The sequence below is a fragment of the Ischnura elegans genome, chromosome 8 (assembly GCF_921293095.1).
Source record: "Ischnura elegans chromosome 8, ioIscEleg1.1, whole genome shotgun sequence".
Taxonomy (NCBI): Eukaryota; Metazoa; Arthropoda; class Insecta; order Odonata; family Coenagrionidae; genus Ischnura; species Ischnura elegans.
The window spans coordinates 96,467,228-96,494,543 of NC_060253.1; the positions used below are offsets into that span (position 1 = coordinate 96,467,228).

Sequence of the window (27,316 nt, forward strand, 5' to 3'; positions counted from 1 at the left end):
GTAGATTATTTTTCCAGATATCCGGAGGTGGCGAGGTTAACAAGCACTACCGCAGCAGCAGTCATCGGAAAAATCAAAGCAATTTTCGCTAGGTTTGGGATCCCAGAAATTGTTAGATCCGATAATGGGCCACAGTTTAGAGGAGAAATGTTGGAATTCGCCAAAGAATACGGATTCTGGCTAATAACGAGCAGTCCATTATTAGCGAGAAGCAATGGCCAAGCAGAGTCAGCAGTAAAAATAGTTAAAAACATTATACTGAAGGAGAAAGACCCAAATTTAGGATTACTTGTCTACAGGTCAACACCCCTGGAAACCGGATATAGCCCAGCAGAGCTGTTAATGGGAAGAAAATTACGCACAAACCTTCCCATTTCTTCATACTCATTGCAGCCATCGTGGCCGAACCTGAGGGAGCACCGGGAAAAGATGGGAATAAAGAAAGCAAAGGCTGCCGAGAAGTACAATAGAAGACATCGAGCTCAACCGCTGCCCGAGCTGAAACCATGAGACCGAGTTTGGGTGACTGATAGGAAACACTACGGGAAAATCGTCAATAGACGCAACGAGCCGAGGTCATACGATGTGGAAGTTGACGGCGGCTTTGTTCGGAGAAATCGAGCATTCCTCGTAGCGGCCAAATCGGTGGCGCAGAGCAGCGGGTCCGGAGCGGGGGAATTCCATCAGGGTGAAATAATGACAAGAAGCGGGCGGGTGGTGAGAAAACCAATATGCATGTGTGAGAGATAAGAGGCTAACACTTTTCTTTCTTGCAGAGAAGGGAGGGTGTTGGGATCCAGGTGCCGGCCGAGAGAGTCAACTGAGGCGGCTGACTAACGCAGAGCCTGTGCGTCATCACCTGCCGTTCGCATAAAAGGCCGTGGCCCGGCATGACGGGGGCAGTATACAACTCGACGTCAAGCCTCGATGTAACGGAGTGACAATAAATTGTTGAACCCGGAGTTGGTGTTTTATAATTAAAAGAACCCTACAATAGTATTCGAGGTATTCGAAATTCGAGGTATTCGAATATTCGAGCAATGATTTAATATTCGAATTCGATATTCGAGCTCAGGAAATCTGCTATTCGACCCATCTCTACTTTTTAACTGTGGGTAAGCAAATGCCAAGTCCATCCACTATCTCTACTTACAAGGTAAGTAACAACTCCTTTTGACGCCCAGAAATATTTAATGAAAATATCATCATCATATACAAAGGGATTACACGTATCTCTTCTCCTCCTTTCCAGATGAAATCAACGTCCTTCTTTTATGTATCTAGCCAATTCCCATTGAATCAACATAATACTGTTATCTTCCACACAATATTCATATACCGTATATGTCTGAACATAGTCCCCCCTTTTTTTCCCAAAAAATGCCTGTCGTAAAAGTAAAGGGGGGGACTATATTCAAATGCATTTTTTTAACTTTTCCCGAAACTGAAGCCTCAAAATTAGGGGGGGGGACTATATTCAGACGGGGACTATATTCGGAGAAATACGGTATTTCTTGAAACAATCGCTATATAATCAATGACACTTTGTAAATTTCTTTTATAACTCCTTAGGCATACAAAATTATCTCATATGGCCCGTGTTATGACTGCCTACTAGGCTGGTCATAATATTACAACCTTTAAGACTTATGGCCTTTCGCTCAGAGGTGAATCACTCGAAGCCACACGCATGTCCCAAGGCCATAGTTATTGCCGATTTTGACTTATAGCACAGCCATACGATTTGTGGAATAACCCTCCTAAACAGCTTCCTGTCTTCCTGCTTGTTATAAAATAAAAACAACTATAACAACAATAACTATTGCACTTAAACCTAGGGTGACCAAAACCTTTTTTCTTCATCATTTCCCTGTATTTTCCTCCATAATATCCTAAGAAATTGCTTACCACGTGTTTTCTACACCTCCCAAAAGTACAGATACATAAATTTGGGGGAATGAGACCAGAAATCAATACAATTACATATTATCAAAATAGATTTACATTTTTATGAAAAAATTGTCAAATAAGAATGAACACACTTCTCAAACTAGAAATTTATTTTTACGAAAAGGTATTCTGATAATAATTAAAAATTTAAAAAACGCAACAGAATGGACAGAAAAATAAATAAGCATATCAATCAATCCTCAGTCTTGAAACTTTGTGCGAAAATACTGCAGTCTAACATTAAGTGACCAAAAAGTAATGACTCAGAAAACACTGAAAAATTGTCTAATAATTATTAATTTCCACATTTAAAAAAATTCCAAGATAATATATGTTTCCTTGTCATTTCCCTGTCCAATTCTGCAGTATTTCATTTCCCTGTCTTTTCCTTGTTTTCCCAGTTTGTGGGTACCATATTTAAAATGGGGCTCCAAAAACTGATCAATATATAACTAAGTGTTTTAGAAGATGAATTCATTACATTAGTTTATCAAATTATATTTTAAGAAGTTTTATTCCTCAAATAGAGCTTTATCAAATAGTACTTAAATTTCCTAGAACAAATTATGAACATTGCTCATCAAGTGGGTAAAAATGGCAAGAAATTCCTGATTTGGAATACAATTCCTAAATATTTACTGGTTCTATAGAGATTGGTAGCCACCATGATTATGTATAGTTCACCTTCTCATTTCAGCTTGCTGTCTCTTGGCTTGAAGAAGCTTTATGTCCAAATCTTGTGGTCGTCTCGAGGAAGAGGATGATGCAGCAGCAGCTGCAGCGGCTGCGGATGCGGCTGAGGAAGAGCAAACCATCATGGCACGGTTCATGGCACCAACATCTCCATTTTCAGCAAGGTGCTCATAGGTCTGCTTAAGTTTGACAGACCCCCCACTACGAACACTACGGCGCACAGACCTGTAAACATTTTCATGAGTCAGAGCATGATAAAAATATTTCTACAATCATGACCTGCATTTCATTCAAGCTATTCAAACTCCGCAAGCAATTTTAGGGAAAAAAGCAATCATAGCCTATCATTCTTTGGTAACCTATTCCAAATGCAGAATAATAAGCTTTAAAATGCATACCTGTAAAATGAAAAAAGCAAAAATATCCCTTTTTCTTCCTTGGAAGGCAAGCCCACTTTTGGCTGCCAATACAATTATGAATGAAAAATGTGTGCCAATTAACATTTTACCAATTCTTCTAATTAGTGTTAGGATTTAAAGCTGATGAGCGGAGCTAATTTACACAGCAATACCTCTTGATGTCAACGGCAAGCAAAGGAGAGTGCATAGGGTATGCAGGGTCAACTCAACCCCATTAGGGATTGCAAAATTCAAAACAGGATTAGGAAAGGTAAGAAAAGCAAAAAAATCTAATTCAATGCAGTAAGTCTTCCTTATTCATCAGATATAAAATAATTTTTAATGATTTAAAATAGTCTCCCTATTCACAGAAGGTTTCAGATGCTGATGCCAGATATGGAATAAAAACATGAGCATGATAAAGAGCAATACCATTCTAAATCTACATAGATATAAATGAAAAGTGACTTGGTGACAGATGATAAAAGAGTTCCTAAATATATCAAGCTTCAAAGTCAGAAAAAGTAGTACATCTATATGACAACAGCACAGTAGACTCTCAGACATTCAAGGTATTAAGGCACATATTATGACAAAAATATAATATGATATTCTTACATGGACATATTAATACATGACTCACTAATACATGACTCACTTTATGAATTTAGCTATAGGAGAATAAATATACCTATTATAGAACAAAATATTTCCCATTTACAGCTATCCAAATCAAGGGATTAGGTAATGCTGAATTGTTTTTATTGAGAGAAATGCTTTTCTATGATATTATAACTGGGTTTCTCAATCCATTCAATAAGGATATTGCTACTAAATATGTTGAATTCAATAACTATCAAGAAATATTAAACAAAATTCATACACAAACTTCATTAACTTATATGTACTATACAAAAAATGTGAGTCAATAACTGATAAGATATCCTGATGCATAAGAAATCACTATCATGGTTTAGAAAAATACTGCACAAAACTTGAATGAAAAATTAGATATACTGTGGAAGCTGAAGATAACAAGTAGAATCAAGGGCTGAAAAATCACTCATCACATCTGAAGCTGAACAATGAAGCACATCAATTCATCCTACCTTTCTGTTTTTCTTTCCTATCAGCGCTATTTGGAAAACGTATAAAATCTGTTTTTGTTTAACTTGCATCTCTGACTCTGCATATCAAATCTACCTAAACAAGTATGCACAGTAAGTACAAGCAATAGTACACAGATGCTTGGCTCTCTGGGTAATCTTGGCTTTCAAGTCCAAAGACTTAATTTCACAGATATGATGTTAACATAGTTTAATTTAGTTCAATTAATGACATAAGCTGAGTTTACAAGGGAACATTATGGATGGAAGAAGGACAATACAATCACCCCACCACAGTGTGTGGTGATGTGACTATGGTGCGGAGTGATGTTGATAGATGCTTTCCCAATAATCTGCTCTGACTGGTCTGACCCATAGTAAAAAGCAATAAAGCTGAGTTAACTCCATAAACCACACTGAAGTCCTTAACTACCATGTAATTGGCTAGATGCTTGCCCACTGTCTTCCCATTCCACTTTTGCATGGACTAGGTTAAAATAAAATATGAAAAAGTGCAATCCTCTCACAATATGCCATGGAAGGTTGTAAATTATTAGTAAATCACATCACATACTAGAATTAAGCATTGGCTGTAGCATTAATTAGCAAATTTTGATACATTTTTCTCCTCTGAGATAGTGCTCTGATATCCTTACAATCAATTAAAATGCATGAATGACGACTATGAAGTTCACTTCCAAATATTAAAATTGGAAAATAAAATTAATTCCCAAGTGATTTTTCAAGAAACACTGACTGTATTTGAATAATGCATCGCAATGTAGTCATGCTGAAAAGCAAGCTTGCCCACAACATAACTTGGATAAGTAGTAAACCCCACAGTGATGCTGAGACTATACTAGAAGTAGACAAGCTTCAGATCTGGATTTGTAACTAGTAATTGACCAATAAAACAGTCACAAAAGAATGAGTTTGAGATGAGCTCTCACCCTAATCCTACATGGCTCTAATCAGTCTGACATGCAGTCTCAAGGAGATCTCAACACCGACCTGGCGATTGCCACGAAGTTCAGAGCATGACCTCCAGACTTCTCTCTGCAGAAAGCTACACTGGCTAAAATGTAGGATAGCTAGGATTTGTGAAAACCCAGCACCTGCGAGCTGGGTAGCTATTCAGTTGAGCTGTGCCTAGTGATTAAATTGTAGTGGTTAACAACATTGTACGTGTGATACTTTGACAGAAAGGGACCAGAGAAAAAAAGAATCCTTCATCTATATTTGGTGCTATTATTTATGGTACCACCCAAAAATGGATTACTTTTACATTAATGAGATGTGCATGTTGTTCACACTGAAGATATTTATCTGATGATAATAAATGAATACTATGGAAAGGGCTTATAAGCCTCACTATATCCATATTTTCTCCATGTTAATCATAGTTCTTTTGAAGGTGCACTCATTATAAAGCACTCTTCACTATACTATAGTTGGAGACTCATTGGTATGGGATACATTTGTGGTTATTAGAGTGAAATATTGTCCAGGAATGATGCACTAGAAGTGGTTCATGCATTAAGTATGGCAACTTTTTCATAACCATTTCCATATCTTTCTAATTGCACAAATTATAATCACAATTTGAAGATTTGATTGCATTTGCGTCATATGCATGTATTAGCATCATTTTGAGCTATTCAAGAGTCTATTGTGCTTCAATCAGCTGAAGTGCCAGAGTATATACTCGCAAAAATGACATGTGAAAATGAAAGCATGTAATAAGTGAAAAATAAAAGGAATTTATACAAATTTGTTTCAAATCATTAAATACCTATAAGATTGCTACTCCAATGAAAAATTGTGTATCAAACAGGAAATTTATAGAAGCAACATAGCTATATTGAAAAAAGTTAAAATAATCCACAGCAGGATGATGAATAACAATGACTTACTTTTCCAACTCGTCATCTAAACTTTTCACATCACTCACATGTTATAATTTGCTACCAACTTCAACTAAAGGAATATGCTTGATCTGTTGTAGATAACTGGGGATGGAGGAAGCATTGCACTTTACCTCTGACATGCTAATTCCTTTACATAAGTTAATATCCCTAAATTGTAGAGTAGGGTGTAGGCTGTGTTGTGGCAAAACTTTTCATCTAAATCTTGGTGCATGCTTGAGAAAAATAATTAAATAAATTCAGAAAAAATAGCTAGTCAAATTGTGAAGAAGCAGCACTAAAAGTCTAAACAAAATTCAAAATACTAATATTGCAGTAAAAATAGTAGTATAAAAGGTTGAATTAAGGCTTGATAAACAGAAATTTAGGGCTTAAGGCAAAAATTGAAGCAGTGAATGTAATCAAGGTAAAATGTGTTTAGGTTCTCATGTAATATGCAAAGCTGCCTTCTCATTTCCAATGCCTGAAATACAAAATAATGCTAGGTAGCAGCATTATTCTCGTGAATCAAAACCTACAAGATAGGATCAAACCAGTATACCAAACCATGCATCAATTGTTAATCAAGTCCAATCTAATGGATACTTGTAAGTTGTTTCATAGTACCTGCTTTGCTTCCATGGCCAATCCTTATTAAAAAAGTTTATGTAGCTTCGAAAGAGTGGCTGGCTTTGGAAATCATTGATGTATGGAATGAATGAGGGAAGGTTGCGATACAATCAAATGCATTAGGTAATAATTCAAAAAATAACATTTAATCACAATTTAAATTAATTCATATGCCTAATAAGTACTGAACAGTCAATTTACCTTAGCTGTTTGGCACTACTTATGGTTCCTTGTGGTTTTAATGCCCCCTTCCCTGGAACTAAAGCAACAGCTGAATCTCCAAGAAGAAGTCTCTGATTGTTGGAATCACTTAAGAGATTAATAAAAAGTGAAAGTTAGTCGCATGCAGCTAACAGATGTTACATTTGAGGAGTGAAAATAAATACTTGATAGCCAGTGATGACAATAATTACTAACTACAGCACAAGAAATTTTCTAACTCAAACAGATACCATCACAACACTAAAATGAAGACACAGCCACCCACATTTAATGAAGAGTCCTAAGATGAAAAGGTGTTGAGATTGAATAAGTAAACCTTTCTTTTAAATTGAGATGGCTAAGGTCAAGGAAGTGGGGAGAACTGTGTGAACATTTTCAAGATTTATTTTTTAATTATTACATTGCTTAGTGGATCCTTAAAGTAATTTTCAATACACAGTACAGTCCCGATCATCTGGGCTAATAACGGGGAGAGACAGAACAAATACCTAATCATAAAACAAGGATAATCCAAACTTTCACTTAAATGTCTTGTAATGTTCATAATTTACGTGAAACAAACAATATATTATTATTTATGCAGTTATTCTGTTACTTAAGAGTGATTCCCGGACTAATTGAGAGCTTTCTTTGCCAGTTCGCTATATTTTTAGCAGAGATAACATGGTTGTACTTGTATTATTAATGCTCCATGTAAGGCCTGGTCTTGAAAACCACACATCCGTGGTTGTGTGATCATGGATACAGAAAAGTGGTTTGAACAAATGCTTCTAAACCACTGCCTAACGTCGGAAACTACACTATCAGGCACCACGCCACGTAGTCGTGTCTTGCACAAGTTGCCCGGGTTGCAACTGCTGCGCAACGTGTATCGGTGATCAAGGAGTCCGGTCACGCACTGCGAGGCTTCGAAAAAAAGAACACAGAATTCCCGTGAATGCAGCCACTGCGTGATCGCTTCCATTTTACAGAGGGGATTCTATCGGAAATAATAATTCCGGTGTATCCTAGCATTAATGCCGTAATTCCAATGATTTTGCGTCCGATTTTTTTTAAAAAGATCGCAGAAAAAATTGAGCAAGATTGAAAATCATGCACGGATAATCTGCAACCCGGATAAAACGTAGCCGGATAGTCGGGAGTCAGGTGTAACTCATTTTGAACACCAAAAATTGCTTGAGATTTTGAAGCCTTAAATTTTTTGAAGGATGAAGCGAAAGAGACATTTTTCTGACAGTGGATTGTTGTGATGCCATTTCGCAGTTACTTAAGTAGGGACAGACCCTGCAGAACCGTAGCAAGGAGGAGGGAAATGACACCCAGTCAAAATAAGATATTTATCGTGTGCAGATGAATGTAAATATTTAAAAGTTGTTAACAAAAGTAGCTTAATTGCTGCCAATAAAGCATCTTATATCAATCTTAGGGACACATTTCCTTCATTTAACAAATAAAATTTGTTAATTATTTCTAAGGGTTGCTTTAATTCCTGATTCTTTATAAAGTAGCTAAGTGGCGTTTTCTTATCATTTCAAGATAAATGCAAAAGATTTTAGTAATAACTATTTCTATCGAAAATTACTTAAAACATTTGGCTGGCATAATTCTTATTGCTGCCCTTTAGCAGCACATTTCTAAAGCTTGAAGAAGACATTTTGGAAAACAACTTTGTGAATCATCCATTACTCTGACAGTCAAACTAACTAAAATTAGGAATGAATTTAACCTTCAATTTGTATTATTTTAGCATACCTACAATGGTTGGACTTGGAAATTCATTTCTTCCAACTACTAAAACCTGTGGATTGCAGAAACTGCAAATGGGTGAAGTTTTGTTCCCTTATAGAAGACTTAATAGTATTTACCTTCTCTTATTGCAATCACTTTAATTTGTAACAACTGGAAATTTGTTAAATCAATCCTACAACTTATAATAATAGCTCCAATCATTTTCATGATTTCAGATATTCTCTCATTCACTCATATCATAACATAAAATTCAGGTAACAGTGACCAAATTGTAAGATTAGCATTGCTTTAATTCCTGATTCTTTATCAAGTAGCTAAGTGGCGTTTTCTTATCATTTGAAGATAAATGCAAAAGATTTTAGTAAAGCAAGAGAGAATTTGTGGACTCCTTGACCATTTTCCTTCACAATTTTAGTTACAATTAACGTTATAAAGCTTATTTTGAAGGAAAATTTATAGTAACAATAATAATGTCTGTAATGATCACAGGTTCCCCCAATTATAATCATTTTAAAATAATGGGACCATACATTTAAAAACATCCATACCCATGGATTCGAACCCGCGACCATTACATCGGTTTGCATCACAACGCCTTAACTCCGCCACCTCCGAGGATGGCTTGTACATTGTACAGATTGTATATTCTGTAACAGATTGCAGCTGCACCATTATGACGTTACATGCTAATTTGACTCAACATTATGCCCCATTGACTCTATATCTTAAGTTAGTGGCCCCACATTTTTGGGCTCCTTCAGAGCATCGACTATTACTTATAACATTTGGCTGGCATAATTCTCATTGCTGCCCTTTAGCAGCACATTTTTAAAGCTTGAAGAAGACATTTTGGAAAACAACTTTGTGAATATGAGGTTTTTATGCTCAAAATTAAAAACACTTTCTATTTCCTAAAATGGAAAGCCATTTGGCGGAGGAAATTTACACTGATTTCTTCTCAATTTGCTTCACTGCTCCCTTTAAATAGTGAAATAAATACTTGCAATTTTCCATAATAATGAAATTTATTACAACCTGGGTTTCAATGTTACTACAACATCTACACGGTAATCATCATAATAAATTTTATAATCGTGGAAAATTGCAATTATTTTGCATATTTCACTTCACCAAACTTGAATCTTCAGATTTTTTCCCATACTTTCCATCCCTCAATTTTCTTCCTAAAACTAATTTAAGAGCATTTCTTAACTTGTACTCACTCAATGATGTATGAAATGGCAGTCTTTCTCACATCACTACCCAAGCTGACTCGGACCTTAGGGGTGTCGTTGAGCAGTCTTAATGGCTTCTGTTTCCTGAACACCACCTTCCCTTCAAGGGTACCACCCGGGCCAGGACCAAGGCCTCCATGCACACCACCGCCAACGCCGCCCATTTCATCCCTCAGCCCCCCACCCAAGCGCCCTCCCATCCCGCCCATGCCCACTAAGCTCCTCCCCCCCACCCCACCTGCACCCCCACCCACCCCACCTCCTACCCCACCCCCTCGTACACCACCCTCCCCTTCACCGCCTCCATTCCCGTTGTCACTGCCGCTGCCCCCATCAGCACCCGCATCTCCTCTGTCATACACAAATTGTCTCATGAAGCTCTCACGCACCTACGGTGAAAATACATAAATAATAATATTATACAAATAAATTCATAGGGCAGGAAAGAAAGGGATAGGAACAAATAGAAGAAAAAGGACGCGAACAACGGTGCTGTGGTAAATAGAAAAAGCCAGAAATCAGAGGGTATAAAAGCAGCCTGACTGGGACTTGAACCCAGAACCTACTGGTTGGCAGCCGGGTGCTCTACCATATGTGCCACCCGGACCATGTTTACCATGATTTTGACGGGATTTATGCACAGAAAATTCCCTTTGCTTAGCCCGCAAGAGTAACCAATGGATGGCAAAGGGGCGGCTCACCACTCACCAACGGAAGAAATGGACAAGGATACAAGAATGAAAGTAATGATACACACTCACGTGATGGTTGAAATAGACAGGAACATGCATTTCGGGACATGCTGAGCCCAAGCGAAACAAGCCAATATGACCAATACACTACTTCATTTATTCACACGGCGCCTTAAGTGCAATAATAACTTTACTAGCCCAACGATCTAATATATTAATAAGGTATAAGGCAATATTATGAGTATATACAAACATAGTAACTAGGACGTTTACCTGCTAACATGCTTTTCATATCAGAGCTAAAATGCATCATTAAGGTATTCATAACCTGAACAATACATCTAGGTCAGTAATAGTCTTTTCAATTTCAATTTAAACAATTTACTGTCGTGTAGGCATTTTATTGTGCCAATGCTTCATGAATTTAAAAAGTGTTGATACAAAATTCATGACTCCCAATTCTTCAACTTCGACTCAACATTACTTCAACTTCAAATAGCATTTTTGCATTAGTAAAGTAAAAAATGTACTATGACAGGTCATATCGGCAGGAGTAACCTTATGCTGCGATGGCCATTTCCCGAGGATCCTGATTATCTCTTGCAGTGGTTGGTTTAGTCGCTATATCATGAGTAATATGATTTGTGCATCAATTTACCTCTAAGTTGTGGAATTAGTCAAGTAAAAAAATGTACTACAACAGGTCATGTCGGCAGGGGTAAACTCATGCTGTGATGGCCATCTCCCAAGGGTACAGATATCTCTCAAATTTTACAATTTTATACTTTCATGAAATAAAGAGGAAGTATTTGATAAATGGGTCCAGGAGCGAATCTATAATTCATTTGCACTTACTGTAAGAAACAATTACAGTATCCAAAATTGACGTCAATTCCTAAAAATTACTATATATTTTAAAATGTGAAGATAACATTTAAAACTTTTGCTACAAATTTTTACAAAAAATATTAGGCTCTTTTTATAATAATAGCACTGTTAATTTTCTTATAAGAATAAACTGACCTTAGGTAGCAGAAAATCTGATGGCACATTATGTATTGCTGCCATCTGAGGACTATCTGGGAAATGCTCAAATATGCGAAGGCGAAATGGAAGAGTCTCTTTGATCTCAGCACTCTGCTCACGAAACTTGAGCTGCTTCAGCTTCTTAATATCCTCATCCAATTCCAAGTTGTCAAGAATAACAGCTACAAACAAGCTGAGCACTATCTGCAATTAAAAAACACAAAAATGGAAAACATGTACAATGCACACACAAACTGTAATTACAGAAGAGAAAATATTTCTTGGCATTCGAATGAATGTTTTTCCCTTGATTTTTTCACATAAATTGTTCAATAATGGGACATTAATTTATTCATTCATCATTCTTTCATTTTTCAGATGTGATCAGTGTAAAAGATACAGCCAGAATTACTGAAGCAAAATTCAGGGTCTTTTACATCTTTGGAGCAGGATCACAGGCACAAAGCCAATACTTAAATTTTTCAACGATTAATTTTTAAACTTACACACTCTAACAGCAAATACTGCGGTCAACGTTATGCAACTATTCCATTATGCGATTCTTTAAAAAAATGACAATTATTCACTACAAATTCCAAACTCCAAGAGAAAAATGACACTTAATTTAATAATTGAATTATAGATAATTATTAGGGATGGACGGATCCAGGACTTATTTTCGGAGCCGGATCCGGATTGGATCCTTGATTTTCTGAGCCGGATCTTCGGATCCAAATGCATTTCAAATCTCTCCTTATAAACGAAGTAATTATTTAGGTTTCTTCTGGGTACATACAATCAAAGGAATGCTTTTCACTTTTACATACATATTTTAATATAATTATAATGATTAGAAATCATTTTTATAAGCTTTCAAATTTTTGTTTATTTTTCCAAAATGATAAAATCTTTAATTGCTTCAGGATCTAAATTGTTATGCTTGCGTCTGGAAATGAAAATAAGATTCAATCTTCAGATAAACCATTGACAGAATATTGATATTCCTCACATAAGTTTCCCCCGAATTTTGTCACTTTCTCATAGCATACTGACTTGTGTTTCACCCCCAAATGCTTCAGTTGCAGTGAGCTGGATTAGTTTCACGTCACAGTGCAAGCATATAGTTCTCATTATGTAAATAAAAATGTTTCTATACAATGAAAGAAATTTTTATTTATATATCATTTAATTAAATTGCAAGCGCACAATCTGCAGCACAATTAACAATGAAATAAAATACACAACCCTTGTAACTTTTCACAGGAAAATTATTTATTGGTACGACACGTTTCGACGCTGAGGAGTCATTCTCAAGTACATTCTCATGTACTTGATAATGAGAATGTACTTGAAAATGATGCTTCAGCGTCGAAATGCGTCGTACCAATAAATAACTTTCCAGTAAAAAGTTACCAGGGTTGTGTATTTTATTTCAACATGGATTTTCACAAAGTAAAAGCTGAATTGACTGAATTCACAATTAACAATTTTTATAACAACATTAGCGTCACATGGGACAAGTCGCGGGAACAGAACGAGACAACAGCTCAGTGAGAGGATGGGGTGGGCAGCAGAAGCACATAAAGGATAGGTGGAGGGGAAGGAGTGCGCTCCTCCCACCTTTCAAGCAAAGGCTAGGAATGAGGGAGTCAAGTACAAACATGTCAGATCTTGCTATTTTGTGATGCCTGTGATATCACAAAAGGCAGGCGACCTATGTGATATATACAGTTGGCATTTCCAGGCTGTATCTTATTGTTTGACAGTACTGATGCTACGCCTGTTTCTTTGAAAATTGTGCTGTTTGGACTATGTTGAATATTGGTATAGTCTTGTTGTAAGTAAAAAAAACTTAGTTTCAATCAGTTTGAGCTTAAAAAACCTACATATGTTTGAAATGCAAAGCATTTGGTCTCATTCTTTTTTGAATCTCGTGCACGTTATCCTATTGACAAAAACTATGGAGACATCTTCGTGTCCTGTAAGTCACTCACCTAGCATTTGTTCTCCAGAAACTGGGAGAATTGAAGCAGGTAAAATGATAAAGGTCAGTGTGTGAGATGGGATAGGGATGAAACACACTTCCATTGCTTTCATGTAACTTGATATTATCCTTCGAAGGTAATGATTTACGGACTGCGTGGTCTTGGAAAGGAAAAAATAATATCCGAGGCATGGGGTGATGGAGGGCTGAGGGTTTTTTTTTTAATCTGCAACGTAGCCACTTTTGACGTGGCTGTTATCCTATGGCATTGAGTTTCTCCCGATGGTTGTTCAATCTCTTTGTAAGAGTCACACTATGTGCCTGTCGTATTTTGCCGTAAAAATTTCCACGGCTGAAATTCTGTTGCATTACCCCTTTGAGAGCTTTTCAAATAAAATGCTTCATGAGTAAGACAAGCATCGCAGTGCAACGGCACATGCGAATGTAGGATCTGAACTCTTTCCACTACCTCGTATGGGATGCTGCATTCAAGAAGCATAAATTTAAAATTTAGGTTGTAGATCAGATGTCTTCAGCAAATTTGGCCCCAAAGTATCTGATGAAGGGCAATGTCTGCAGATATTTGGATCCCAGATATCCGATCCAACCATCTCTAATAGTCATTATAATTTTATGAACTAATTTATGTATTAATTTTCAGCTCCAAATCTACTTCCTTAAAACACTTATCTCTCCTTGTATTACAAAATATAGTTGAATATGAAAAGTCACTAAATGAGTTGTTACCATTCACACAAGGAACTATGCATTAGATTACTATTAATTATAGACCCCTCCTTTAAACTACCTACCAATGTGACAAACAAGTGGTATAAGATAAAGTAAATTGCCACCAAAGGAGCAAGAGTCTCCCTTGTTCTCAGCATAGTTTCATCCATTACTTCCACCCATGCTTCCTGGGTCAAAATCTGGAACATGGACATGAATGCCTGTAAAAAAATAAGTAAAGATGGTAAATGGTCAAATACCCAAAAGTCAAATTTTCTTACAAGCCACTATACATCATAAGTACAGTGGCGGAAAAAATTAACTCAAAGCTCATTGGTGTCTGAGAGCGGCCAGTTCAGGAACTACTTGTCTTCAAACATTTTGCCCTCGTAATGCTCTCATACAACCGGGAGTTTTAAAAGCAATCATTATCCCTTATACCGGGGAAACAATCATGCCCGTCGCATTATGACAAGGTGCAAAAGATCCAGCTACGAATTCTTCGCCATATTCTCCGAAGTATGCTTCGCCCTCGATTCACCTAGAATGGAATCTACTCTCGTCGAGAGTAGATTCCATTCTAGGTGAGTCGAGGTTAGAGAATTTCGAAAATTAGGATGCAAATCAATATAAATGTCTTACAACCGCATTTCTGATGCGAAATTACGTCAAATAATTGATTGTGAGATCTATTCTATTTCTAAACCGATGTAGAGTGCTAAAAGTAATGAAAAGTTCAAAGTAGGGACTAAATAAACAGCGGAAAACGCGAGCAGTCCAATTTTTCTATTAATTCGAAATAATATTAGTTCCATGATAATGATGAAATATTTTAAAAATGTATGTGTAATGCTCATTTTGTTGGAAAATTTAAGGGTAAGTCTAACCTCTGGTAACTTAATCATTTACTCAATGTTTCTAATGAAATACATATGCTAACGCCCAAAATTTCTCGATTGAGAACTAATGAGTTTGGGCGGTTCGGTGTTCTGCCTTTGCTCAGCTCTACAGAACTTCCGAGGAATTTCTGAGAATTCGTAGCTGGATCTTTTGCGCCTAGTCATAATCCGATGGACATGATTGTTTTCCCGGTATGAGGGATATATTGCTTTTAAAACTCCCGGATGTATGAGAGCAGTATGAGGGCAAAATGTTTGAAGACAAGTAGTTCCTGAACTGGCCGCTCTCAGACGCCAACGAGCTTTGCGTTAATTTTTTCCGCCACTGTACATTTCATTCAAGTAAGAAGAATTTCCATAAATTTTCAAGAATATTTTGAAGGAAAGAACAACACCAACATTTACCATACAAAATTTACAAGAGAATTTGAAACAAATGCACATATTATTTATTTAATAACACCTCAACAAAAGAATAGCAGAGAATATTAATGAAAAACTCTTACCTCAGGAAAGCTCTCAAACTTGGTAAAATCAAGAAGAAAGCAAAAAAGTTGCATAGAAATTGATGAAGAAATTATCAATAAACACATTGTAAAAATGATAAGACTCCCAAGCTTTTTTCCAGGGCCAAATATTTTGTAGACAAAGTCTTCCAACATTGGCGATGCTTTTATGAGACGAACAATCCTTAGAACCTGAAAAATGAAATCAATACTACTTCAGGATCACTGACTAAACCACTTCTCCCAATATGGTTGACTCAGTATTCATTTTCTACCAAAATAGAAAGAAAAGAAAATGGTCACAAGAACTAGGCAAGAGTAACAAAAGTGGTAAGAGTACGATCCAAGTATGTATGAGAGAGAGAGGTTGATAGGAAGCTAGGAGCATGGGCGTACCTAGCAAGGGGCAGGTGGGGGCAGCTGCCCCTCTCCCCTCCCCCCTAGAAGAAGCAAAAATCGCATAAGTCTTTAAGCAAAATCACCACTGAATTGAAACGAAAGTATTCAACAAATTTTCTTTAAACCCACAAAAAATTATACATATTAGTATAAGATATGTAACTACAATAAAACTATTTTTTCAAGGAAATAATCTCATAAATCCCATGGCTTGCCTCCCCTAGACCATGGCTTGCCCCCCCTAGTTATGATCCTGGGTACGCCCTTGGCTAGGAGAAGGTGAAGGAGCAACAAACACTGACTACAGTATGCAAAGTGTTTGTGCCCAGAGGCTGAGACCACAATGATCACCTGAATAAATGTGTGCCGGAGGCATTAAAGTAAGGCAATTCTATTTTATATCATAATAATAATATAAAATAATAATAATATGGATGTAAGTAAATTTTAGGTCTTTTATCCTTAAATCCCAGATAGCACAAAGTAAGTGAGTTAACCGTTTCTTATAGTTTTCTTACGGAAAAAATTGATAAGTAGCTTATTGTAAGCTAAGGGACTTATATAAGGCAAGAGTAAGACGTTAGGGACGTTTAGGTAAGGAATGCCGTCAAATATCCTCAGGCAATGTAAGTCACTTCTGTTGGAGCGCCAAAGGCGGCTGAACAGCGTACTAAACATGCTACGCGGCTCATCTTGACATGAATTTAAAGGCTATTGGGGAAATTTAGCGAGTTTTTATAAGGGCTGAACAACTGATAACAGATTTTCCCGTAAATAGAAAAAAATTAATAACTGCAAGCAACCGGCTAGTGAAGATATAAAGCACAGTACAAGTACTCTATCCATGCGGCGGAAAGAAAAAAAAATACCATCAGGGTGGATCCGAACGTGCGACCCTTAGAACCGAAGTACTACACGCTAACCACTACACCACGGCAGTTATTGAGAACAGAAGGCGTAGTTACTAATTAAATATCCAATTATGTAAAAAAAACTTGTTTGGCATGTGCATGAAAAACTGAAAGGTCCATACATTTTAACATTTATGAATTTTAAATTATGGTTTGATAACCCGATGACTACAATACGTATATTAGATGTTCCTTCCGGTATTTTTATATTATTCCACGTTGGTATTCTTGGGAAATTGTGTTTTTCTTACGACCTTCGTTAAGCTATCAGTTCATAAATGTGAATGATTTTCAAATTATGGCGGTATGATGTTATTTCTCCTCATAATATAGAAGCGCCAATAATAAAAACATTGTTTTAATGCATAAAGGCCTTAATTAACACTCTGTGACGATGGGATAATAACAGCATCTACGGAAGTGCTGAAAGTTTGGCATCCATTTTGCCATTACTCTGGATGTTTGTCGTCCTGGCCGTAAGAAACCCATAACAAGCTTACTTGAGAAGCGACTTCCTTATTTCTTCCTTTCACCTTATCTCAATGACTTATAATGTGCTAGCTGGGATTAATATGGAGAGTCTCTGAGGTTCCAATGATTATTCAAATGAAATCATTTTTTTTAAATATGGTAGTCAGCCAATTTTCTATCAACCTTAGATGAAATAAGCTAAGTTTTGGTTTCAAAAATAAGCTATCGCAGTATTGATTAAGCATTTCCTTCCCATGATTTTTCATAAAAAGGCTAAGACGTTAATAACTTGGTGAAGGTTGTGATCTTAAATGTCGCGGAGAAAGTCAATTCCTGAAGGTGGAATGTATCATTCACTTGAAGCAATACTACAGTAATGGTTTCGAAATGCTCATATGCTGTGCTCCCACTGCGTTCAATACTTACCTGCCTCATAATTGGGCACATTATATGTCATGCAGTCCCAAGTAATTGCATTTTGCATCCATACAGACATTTTACAGGGTAAATGTGCATATTAATAGCATGTTCTATTTCCCGATGATAAATTTAACCTATCACTATATTATGGACAAATTTGGCAGCAAACTTGGCAGTCTTCAACTCAAGACTATAGTTCATACAGTTTCTATAAGCTCCCAATATGATACTTCTACTCCACAGTTTTATCCTTCATTTCTGACACTCACATGCTGTCACGCTTCAAATTTTTGTAGTTATATTCGAACAGGCTCAAGAAAACATCTTCATGAAATCCCGACGATCCTCAAGCATTCACTAACCCAACAAAATATGATATCTGTCCATTTCTCTATAAGCCTCAAGGGGACATTTAGCACATTGCATAGTGGAAGCGTATGGAACAACTCAACTTGGTGACACAGAAGTATTGAGAATGGCCATCCAGAGGACTCAATTGCAAACAATCAGAAATGCCATCTCGTTAAGGCTGGTTTTGCAGGAAAGATTTTCAGCTAATAATCGTAATGATAGCGGTTACTAAGATGTTGCAGACATCTCATTTTCATAGCAGAATCCAATTCTCCATCATGAAGAGTCTTACTTTCAGTGTGATAGTATTAAAGTAAATAAATGAGTGTAACATTTTGAAGCTTAAATCATATCGATTAGACTAATAATATGACACTCAATGGGGTTTCTAAGCCCACAAAGTCCACATTCTTACTTATATTAGGGATGTGCGAGTACTCGAAAATTTGAGTTGAGTCATTGGTACTTGACTCAAGCGTTTTGAGTAGCATTACGAATGTCGAGTCGAGTAGTTACAGTTATAGAGCTTTCGAGGTTAGTAGGTCCAGCAATCTGCCGACAGGAAATGCTATCATGAAACTCATGTAATAATACAGTTTTTAAAGCCCATAAATCATTCTTATGCCTTGGCCAGGTAGTTTCAGCTTGCTGTATACACTTTAGTTTCGACATGGGCACCGAATACCTTTCCGTCAGCCACTGTGGCCGATTGTCTTCCGACCCGGCGCACACTCGTCCGCAGTCGGAATAAGCTGGAATGAAGTCCAAAATGACCTTAATGTGGATAGAGACTTGAAACTTCGCGTAAATACTCATAAATTATTACCAGATATAGATTTATATGCCATTTTACATAAGTACGACATTTAGTGGCCCAAACATGACCAACTTTTGAAAACCATGTGCAATCTCGTTTTTCCTCGAAAATCTTTGAATCTATCCACGTGGTGTCGCGTTGGTATGATTTTTATGGAATAAAAATGCAATATTTCTTTGACTTGGTGCTTTACCTATACTTTCAATGACTTTTGAAGATTTTAGCTTGCATCTGTCTGGTTCTACAACGCAAAATGGCCGACCCGTTTTTCATGTGAAATTTGACTTAAAGTAGACATTATCTTTCATTAAAAAAATATAACTCAGAAAATTTGAACCACAACATTAATTAGAGATTTTTAAAGAGTACTAAGTAGAAATCTTGGAAATTAACGTTTGCGAAGAAGGAAATGAGAGTGATTTTTCAATCGCGTGTCGAGGCTGAGCTCTACGCCGCAGGACCCTGAGGCTCGGTAGCTGAGGCCGATTTTTCAAGTTTTTTGAAACTTCATTCTTGGAAATCCTAATTTAAAGCACAAATTATCGTCTTCATTGACCTAAAACACTAAACTGAGGATGTTAAAAAGGATTATGTATAGATCAACTTGACCATTTAATGCATTACTCGAGTGAAAATACTAAGGATTGGATATTTTTCGGAACCAACCCACGCATAAGAAATATGGCTTGGTTATTGAAGTAGAATGAAGAGATTAAGTCAGCATGCTTAAGAGAGAAAAATGAACTGTTTCTGTAAAAGGCAACAACCGATACCCTTTTCCCTTTCCACCTTCGCCGAGGTGAGTCGTGCGGAAAGGGGAGTTTTCACATCTCACAGCATCTTTTAGCCTTTTTTATTACTGCGTCTGTCCGATGTGATATTCATTTGTTGCATTTATTTTCTTCTTGAACTTAAAAAAACAAGAGTTATTGAGGTTGATTAAACGATGTGAGAAGTGTAGAAATTTTTTTGGCTCCAAAAAACTAAAGTTAAGTTCTATAGTTCGTTCGCTTCGTCCACTTGAATTCCATGAAGATTCAAGATCCTTAAAAATTGTTGATATAATTTTTAATAAAAATTCCAAAGGTTCCAAAATCTTGCAATTTTGGTAGGAAAGTACTTGTCCAGTCACACAAAAGTGTAGCAAAAGGCAAATTTCTGCAGGCAGTAATTCTGTAACATGAAGACGTCAAAACCTCCTGACTGAGCATGTAGAATAATTGATTTTTCTGCTTGAGAATTTGAAAGGGCCAAATATTACATGATTCATATATGTAGTATGTAATCTTTAATATAGCTGTGAAAATGACTATACTCAGGGCTCTCCCTAGAAGTTTGGATACATATATGACTTAAATGGTCGACATATTACTTGGGGTTAATCAATTTAAGTGTGCCTATGGAACTATTGAAGACACATTAATTTTCATTCATCTCCTACTTCTGACATTAACCATCAACGATCCTTATTATATTTGCCTTCTTACATTAGGCTAGACATTCATCATAGAAAATTGGAGTAGAATACATATATTGTAGTATGCATTGCTGTATTGCCTGTTTCAGAAATTATCATACTTGACGCGATAGTCGCAAGTAATTTTCAACTCGACTTGATACTCGACTCGAGATCAAAAAGTGCTATTAGCACATCCCTACTTAATATTAACTTCATTTGATAAAAACAGAATCTAAAGCCAGACATCTCTCTCTCCAAAAACCTTTTCTTTTAGTTAATAATAGTAGATTGCTTGCAATGGTAGTGAACTGATAATTCTCGACAGGAATGTAACATGTAGTAGACGAAAGTAGTAAATTCATTTATTAACTGGGCCTCAGGAGCAGAATACAGTTGATCAACTGCAAGGTTTTACAACAAAAAATTAACTTCTCAAATCAAAGTAAAGTTTACACTTCTACACAGTTTCAATAAATGGTTTTTAACACAACATAAACATCAAGTGTTCTGGCTTCACTTGGTGGAACCACGTTTCTATAGTGTGAAATAAATCACTTTGTGATGTTCCACTAAACTTTTTATTACTCCGACCCTGGGTTTCAACTACATATAGTCATTATCAAGGTCTATCAAGGACCAATTTAATGATTATTAAAGGCCTTGATAATGACTATATGCAGTTGAAATTCTCTCTCGTCATATAATTTGACCTTTGATTTACAAGTAAACCAAGATTTCTTAATTTCAGTTACTATTACGTACATTAATGATGGGGCACAAGCCACAATTAATACAATTTGACTTCTTTGATGGAGGAAACTACCCTATTCTTCATGCCCAAGGAAAAGTTATTCGGATTCACAGTAATTGTACCAAGATCTTGCCCACTAGCAGAAAAATGAGTTTCCCATTAATATTAACAGGCATACATCAGACGGTGTTAAATCATAAAAATAAATAGGTATAATTAGAACTGAAGTATTTTGCTCACCTGGAAGTAGGTTAATCCTGACAAATACAGTGCAGGAATAATGTGCAAAGTAGTTCCAATGGCCAATAAAAGCTCAAATTTGTGAATTGATTGTCGGAAGTATCCTCTGAATCCCAAGCACCATATTTTGAATAATGTCTCCAAATCCATAAATATAGTAAAGGCAACCTATGAAATATAATATGTAACTGATAAGGCATACAAATTTACATAACCTGACCTATCTTTCATAACCTACAGCAAAATGCAACAAATGAAGCAAGTAACGGGATGAGGTCAAGATATAAAGAAAGAGTAGAAAATATGAAGAAGTTTGTGTTTCATTTACTAAAAAAGGAACTTCACTAAGAGTTGATATGGCAACAATTGAATATACTTAAGCATTAGACTTCATTTTAAATATAAGCATTCAATAAAATGATATTTTAGGGGTAAACATATCACCAATATGGCAAACTTACAGCCTGTATTTTCCAGACATTAACTAACAAAGTGATTTCACAGTAAGGTTAGTCAACATTTAAGATGTTACAGCTCATCCCTGTCAAATCCAGAGGCATGAGAATTTCACACATCCAGGGTAGAAGTGCTAGTTCCTCTCCCTCTGCCACATTGTACTTCAAGGATTCTGTTTGGGGTGCCCAAAGGTAAATTAGGGTTGGAACCCCGGACCCTTTGACCAATAGCCCAATGCTCTACCCACTAGATGAACAAACTTCCCTTATACACATTTCTAAGATTAAATTATTGTGTAGAGATGGGTTGAATAGCAGATTTCTCAAACTCGAATATCGAATTCGAATATTAAATCATTGCTCGAATATTAGAATACCTCGAATACTAAACAATGAATGCGGGAATGTTTGACTCGGTTGCCTATGCAGCAGGAAACACAAGATTTTTGGGAACTCATTTTGATTTCCTTTAAAGGATTCAAACAGGAATTTAGCTGATTAATGGAATATTTTAATTTTATGGAAACAATTGGGCATATAGTTGATTCCACTAACATCTCTTTCAAATATCCTTAGGGGACACACCACCTCGCGAAAAATGATTGCAAACTGTCTCGGCTTTTACACTACTACCATGGATTTCTGCCTGATGTATACAATCTTATCTACCAAATGCCATTTCAGCAGCACGCCCATATGATACTCGGGTTCATCCAACTTCTTATTTTCAACAGGTAGCTCGCTTTACCCCCAATCCCGCTGTCAAGTGCTAGCGGACAATCTGAGGCGTTGTGCAATAAACACGCGCTTCTCCACCGGATTTTCTTCAATTATTTTCAGTCCATCTTTGGAAGTTCTCACGAGATAGGAAGATGAATTCGAATTGCTATCAGAGAGAAACCAAATATCCTGAGAAAATATCCCTTCGTCTGTGACTGTAACAATAGAGATTTAGAGCACAACTCATAAATTGTAACTTGATATATGTTTTCGGAAAAAAATACCACATCAAGTTCTGAGAAGCTCAGCTGCGAGGATATCGAGTTTCGCCAGAATGCTAAGTCTCCGTTGTATTTTGATATTTATTTCCTTACGTAAAATACTTAAATAAAATCAGAAATACGTCGTGTTTGGTCTTATTCTTCTTTAAATTACGCGCACATTACTAATATTTCAATCCAATAAAGGTGTAATATCAATTGCCAAAAGTCATTGTTAGACACCTTTTGGGCTAATAGGTGATTCATGCAGCAATTGACCTCCAGAAACTGGGAACTTTGATGCAGGTAGGCTGAAAAAGGTCAGTGGGTGAGAAAAGGGGGGGCGCGAAACACGTTTCTATTGTTCTCGTGTAACTTTATATTTTTTTCGAAGCTTAGGTCTTCGTAATATGATCCCTGCGAGAGCTGGGACCTTTTTTTATTTCGGAGAAGAGGAAAGCCTCAGAGGGGGGGGCTAGTGCTGAATGGAGGGGGATAGCGGATCTAGGGAAATGCGCTAATGTAACTATCCTACGGTACTCATGCAGCAGTTGACCTCCAGAAATGGGAAACTTTGAAGCAGGTAGCCAGAAAAAGGTCAGTGGGTGAGAAAAGGGGGGAGGGCATGAAACAAGTTTTTATTGTTCTCGTGTAACTTGATATTTTTTCGCAGCTAAGGTCTTCGTAATACGATTCCGAGCTGGGACCTTTTGTTTGATTTCGGAGAGGGGGAAACGGTCACAGTGGGTGAGGCGAGTGCTGAATGGAGGGGGATAGAGGATCGTGGGAAATTCCCTAATGTTGCTATCCCACGGTACTGAGGTTCTCCTGGTGGGAGAAACCGGGGATTTTAGGATTTTTTCACCGAATCATTTTCCGTTTCCCTCTTTTCACCGCTCTAATCCGCGAATTTGATGTAGTTTGTCTACAACTTGCCTACAACGGTGCTGCATGCACTAAACGACCAGAGTTCTTTATAATTTTCCGAGTCAACTACCAACGACAGTGTGCGACAGTGTACAGCGCGAAATTCAAAGTATTCGAGAGCGTACCTTTGGCATAATTATTCGAGACCTCGAATATCGAATACTTTCTAGTATTTGAGGTATTCGAGTATTCGCGGATACTATTCGCACATCTCTATTATTATGTCATAACCTAAATCCACCACACACTTAAGCCTCACTTTGCATGGCAGGCTAAAATCAATCAAGTTAGACATGATTTTTTGTGCAAAATGTTTGAAGCCATTTAATGTATGTTTCACATAAGGTGAACAAATGTGTGTTATGCATTAGAATTACTCGGTTGGTACTTCATAAAAAGTATTTTTAAGCATTCGCATACTAAATCAATGAAATGATGATATTGCATGCATATTTCAATGGTTCTAAGAATATGACTTTAAGAAGTAAATGTTCTGCAGGTGTGCTACACGTAATATGAGTGTGCATTATACTTCCAATTTTTGAGACACGCAAGTAATAGCCAGTGGTACATAGTGCTACAGGTTATTCTTGAGTGCATGTTGTGCTAGGGAATTTAGGATGCAATGCTAATAGAACCTTAATTTTTCTAAAATGATGAAATGTAATTCTAATTGAATTAATGCATTTCCAGAGGTACTGTTTTTTTTATGGTCCAAAGACAAAAGCCCTAAGCCAACCAACAGCATGGCAGTTCTTAATATACATTTTTCTTGACGCCATCATTGAGATTCTCTGACTTTTATCATATTCCCTTGGCAAATTTTGAATCAGAATTTTTCCTGTTTTCCCTGCCCTGTAACAACCCTTGTGGGATAGAATTGTCCTCTGACCTGAAGATACTGCCAGTATTACCAGAGAATATGTCGCCATTAGACATCAAGCAACAAGGTGGGAACCCAGATTCCATGACTGCATCTACTAATTGCCACAAAAGCCTTCCACAGAGCTGGAATTGAGTCTACTATCCAGGAATGTTATTTTGACTAAGTAAAATCATTATAAAAATATATAGATAGCTGCACATACCTCAATGTAATAATAATTCTGATAAAAAGCTTCCCTTGGGGTTCCATCATGTCGAAACGTCATAGTAGATGTCACTACTCCATTAGCAAGCACTACTGCCATGACAAGAAGGCGAAATGAGGCCGAGCGGAGCACTGCCTGACAGACAGGGGGTGCAGAACCCCCACTTCCTTTTCCATCAACTTGGATCAGTTTCCACCCCGAATCATCACCAGAGAGCACCTGAAATGAGAAATCAAATAACACTGATCATTTTTATCTCTAAAGAGTAAGAAATTCTAGCACAAAATTCACACTGAAAAAATTACTAGAATTGACTGGGCTATGAAATAATATATTTTCATGCTCTCTCTCTCTCACGATCCAACACTTGAGTATGATACATTCAATAAAGCTTTCTGATTTTTAATACTACGAATGTTGGAGATGACTTTATTAATACCAACATTTGTAAGTAAAAAAATACCAAAACTGAGGTTGACTGATATAAACTAAGCAGAACAAAATTACAAAGAATGAAAGAGAGGCAGATTGGGAAACAACCTTTTTCCTAAACCAAAGATATCTACTCAAAAATTTTGCGACTAGAGATATACATGAGAATAGGCAAAGATTTACAGGAATTTAAATCTTGAAATTTTGTCAATAAATCTGTAATTTCAAATATTTCGATATTATTGTTACAAAATATCCAAATTTTTAACATAAAAAATGGCTTCAAATATATTTGGACTGTTAAATCATGGTAATAAAAGGTTAATCAAAATAATTCTATGCATGTATGCAAGGAAAAAGAAATGAATTGATTCCATAACATGTGTAAAGTATAAAATATTCACAATTTAAATAAATAAACACTTATCCCATAGTCATGTTAATGACATTGAATGCTATTTGTAGAAATATAAACAAAAGCGCATTCTTGGGAGTAAATTCCATTCAGTCCAAAATATTCATTTTTTCTTTAATGGACATTTTTCATTCTTGTTTACTATATGACACCGAAATAGTAAATTCCACCAAAATTATTTCTAAATTAATGAAAAACTATGCAATTCACGAGGATAAAAAAGGAACTAAAAGAGAAATTAAGTTTCGTCCACAGTAGGTGATAGGTGCTTCAACAACCAGTGCTGCGAGTTGCGATGCAAATCCAACTACAATTGCTGTGACAAAATTCTCCCAAAGGAGGCCATTGCTGCTCATCCTGTGCAGACATTAACGTCTGTGTGAAGCCACGCCATTTGACAAGACCTCAGAGCCCGTCGGTGGTTTAGTGCACAACAGAAGGAAGCAAGATCATTTGTCAAGGACTTGTCTTTTTGCTGTAGTTCATATAGAGTAAATACAGCAGTGGTATCATCTTCTGTGCTTTCGCAGAAGACAATTTTGGGGCTTGGACATCAGAACTTACAAAACCCTGCCTGGGGGAGGAAGGTAGTAAACTGTGGAGGGTCAGTGAGAGAACCCTTTCAAGTTGCTGCCAAACCCAGTGCCTCAGTAAACTCTATGATTCATATCTACTAGGAGTCCAGTTTGTTACATTGAATTCGCACAAGGTGAAGAAATTCACGTTAAGGACCAAAAGCATAGTTGCAGTTTCTATCTCAGTGTCGGAAAATGGAAGGCTAAGGAACGAAGAAAGAGCTTCTGCTGGAGGAGCGACCAAAAATGAGGAGGGTGGGGAGGGGAGGGAGACGGCCTCAGCCGTTGTGGCCCTATTCACAAAATTCAATGGCAGTATTACTAACGACAAAGAACATAAGGCATATTTGCTTCAGATCGTTTCCCAATTTTGAAAAATGATAAAGGAGGGTACGAAGAAAGAGATAGTTCAACTGAAACCTGGCAGTAAGTTAACAAATTTGTGACGATTTTCCAAAATAAAGTTAAGATTGATTACCATACGTGCTGACATGATTTGGTCTACGAAACGAGTTCAAAATCTGAATTTGAGAGAGAGAGTCACTGAAGCATGTGAACATGGCAGGCGACTGCAGGTGAGGAGGATGGGGAGGGAAGGGGGACGGCCTAAGCCGTCTGTTGCGCCGTGTACCGCGAGCCTCATCGCTTAGCACCACTCTTGGCACCAGGCTGCGCAGGCCGCAAAGCCTAAATGATGAAAGATACATTAAAACCGATGAAATTTTAGCCCTATGGATAATAACTTACCCTAATTACCCTTATTTTGACAGCTTTCGCAAAATCGTACGACAAATTAAGGGTGTTGGTATTTAGGTGCCTCTCGCTAATTAATTATTTAAAATTTTTCGAAAATTTTTTTTGCCTATCCTTGTATACCCAAGGGTCATTGAAATCCGGTG

The 27,316-nt window shown here is 36.9% G+C and overlaps 1 protein-coding gene across 1 annotated transcript in view; it reads right to left on the reverse strand.

Annotated features, from left to right (window-relative positions):
- LOC124163326 (sodium leak channel non-selective protein) overlaps positions 1–27,316 on the reverse strand; it is an 83,017-nt gene that overhangs the window by 45,871 nt on the left and 9,830 nt on the right. Inside the window, exons 8-17 of the mRNA XM_046540150.1 lie at positions 24,993–25,214; positions 21,543–21,710; positions 15,724–15,915; positions 14,402–14,539; positions 11,603–11,809; positions 10,207–10,276; positions 9,876–10,020; positions 6,883–6,990; positions 6,679–6,741; positions 2,635–2,868 (exon numbers count right to left, since the gene is read on the reverse strand). Of these exons, the coding sequence (XP_046396106.1) occupies positions 2,635–2,868; positions 6,679–6,741; positions 6,883–6,990; positions 9,876–10,020; positions 10,207–10,276; positions 11,603–11,809; positions 14,402–14,539; positions 15,724–15,915; positions 21,543–21,710; positions 24,993–25,214 (1,547 nt within the window). The remainder of the gene's footprint in view (positions 1–2,634; positions 2,869–6,678; positions 6,742–6,882; positions 6,991–9,875; positions 10,021–10,206; positions 10,277–11,602; positions 11,810–14,401; positions 14,540–15,723; positions 15,916–21,542; positions 21,711–24,992; positions 25,215–27,316) is intronic.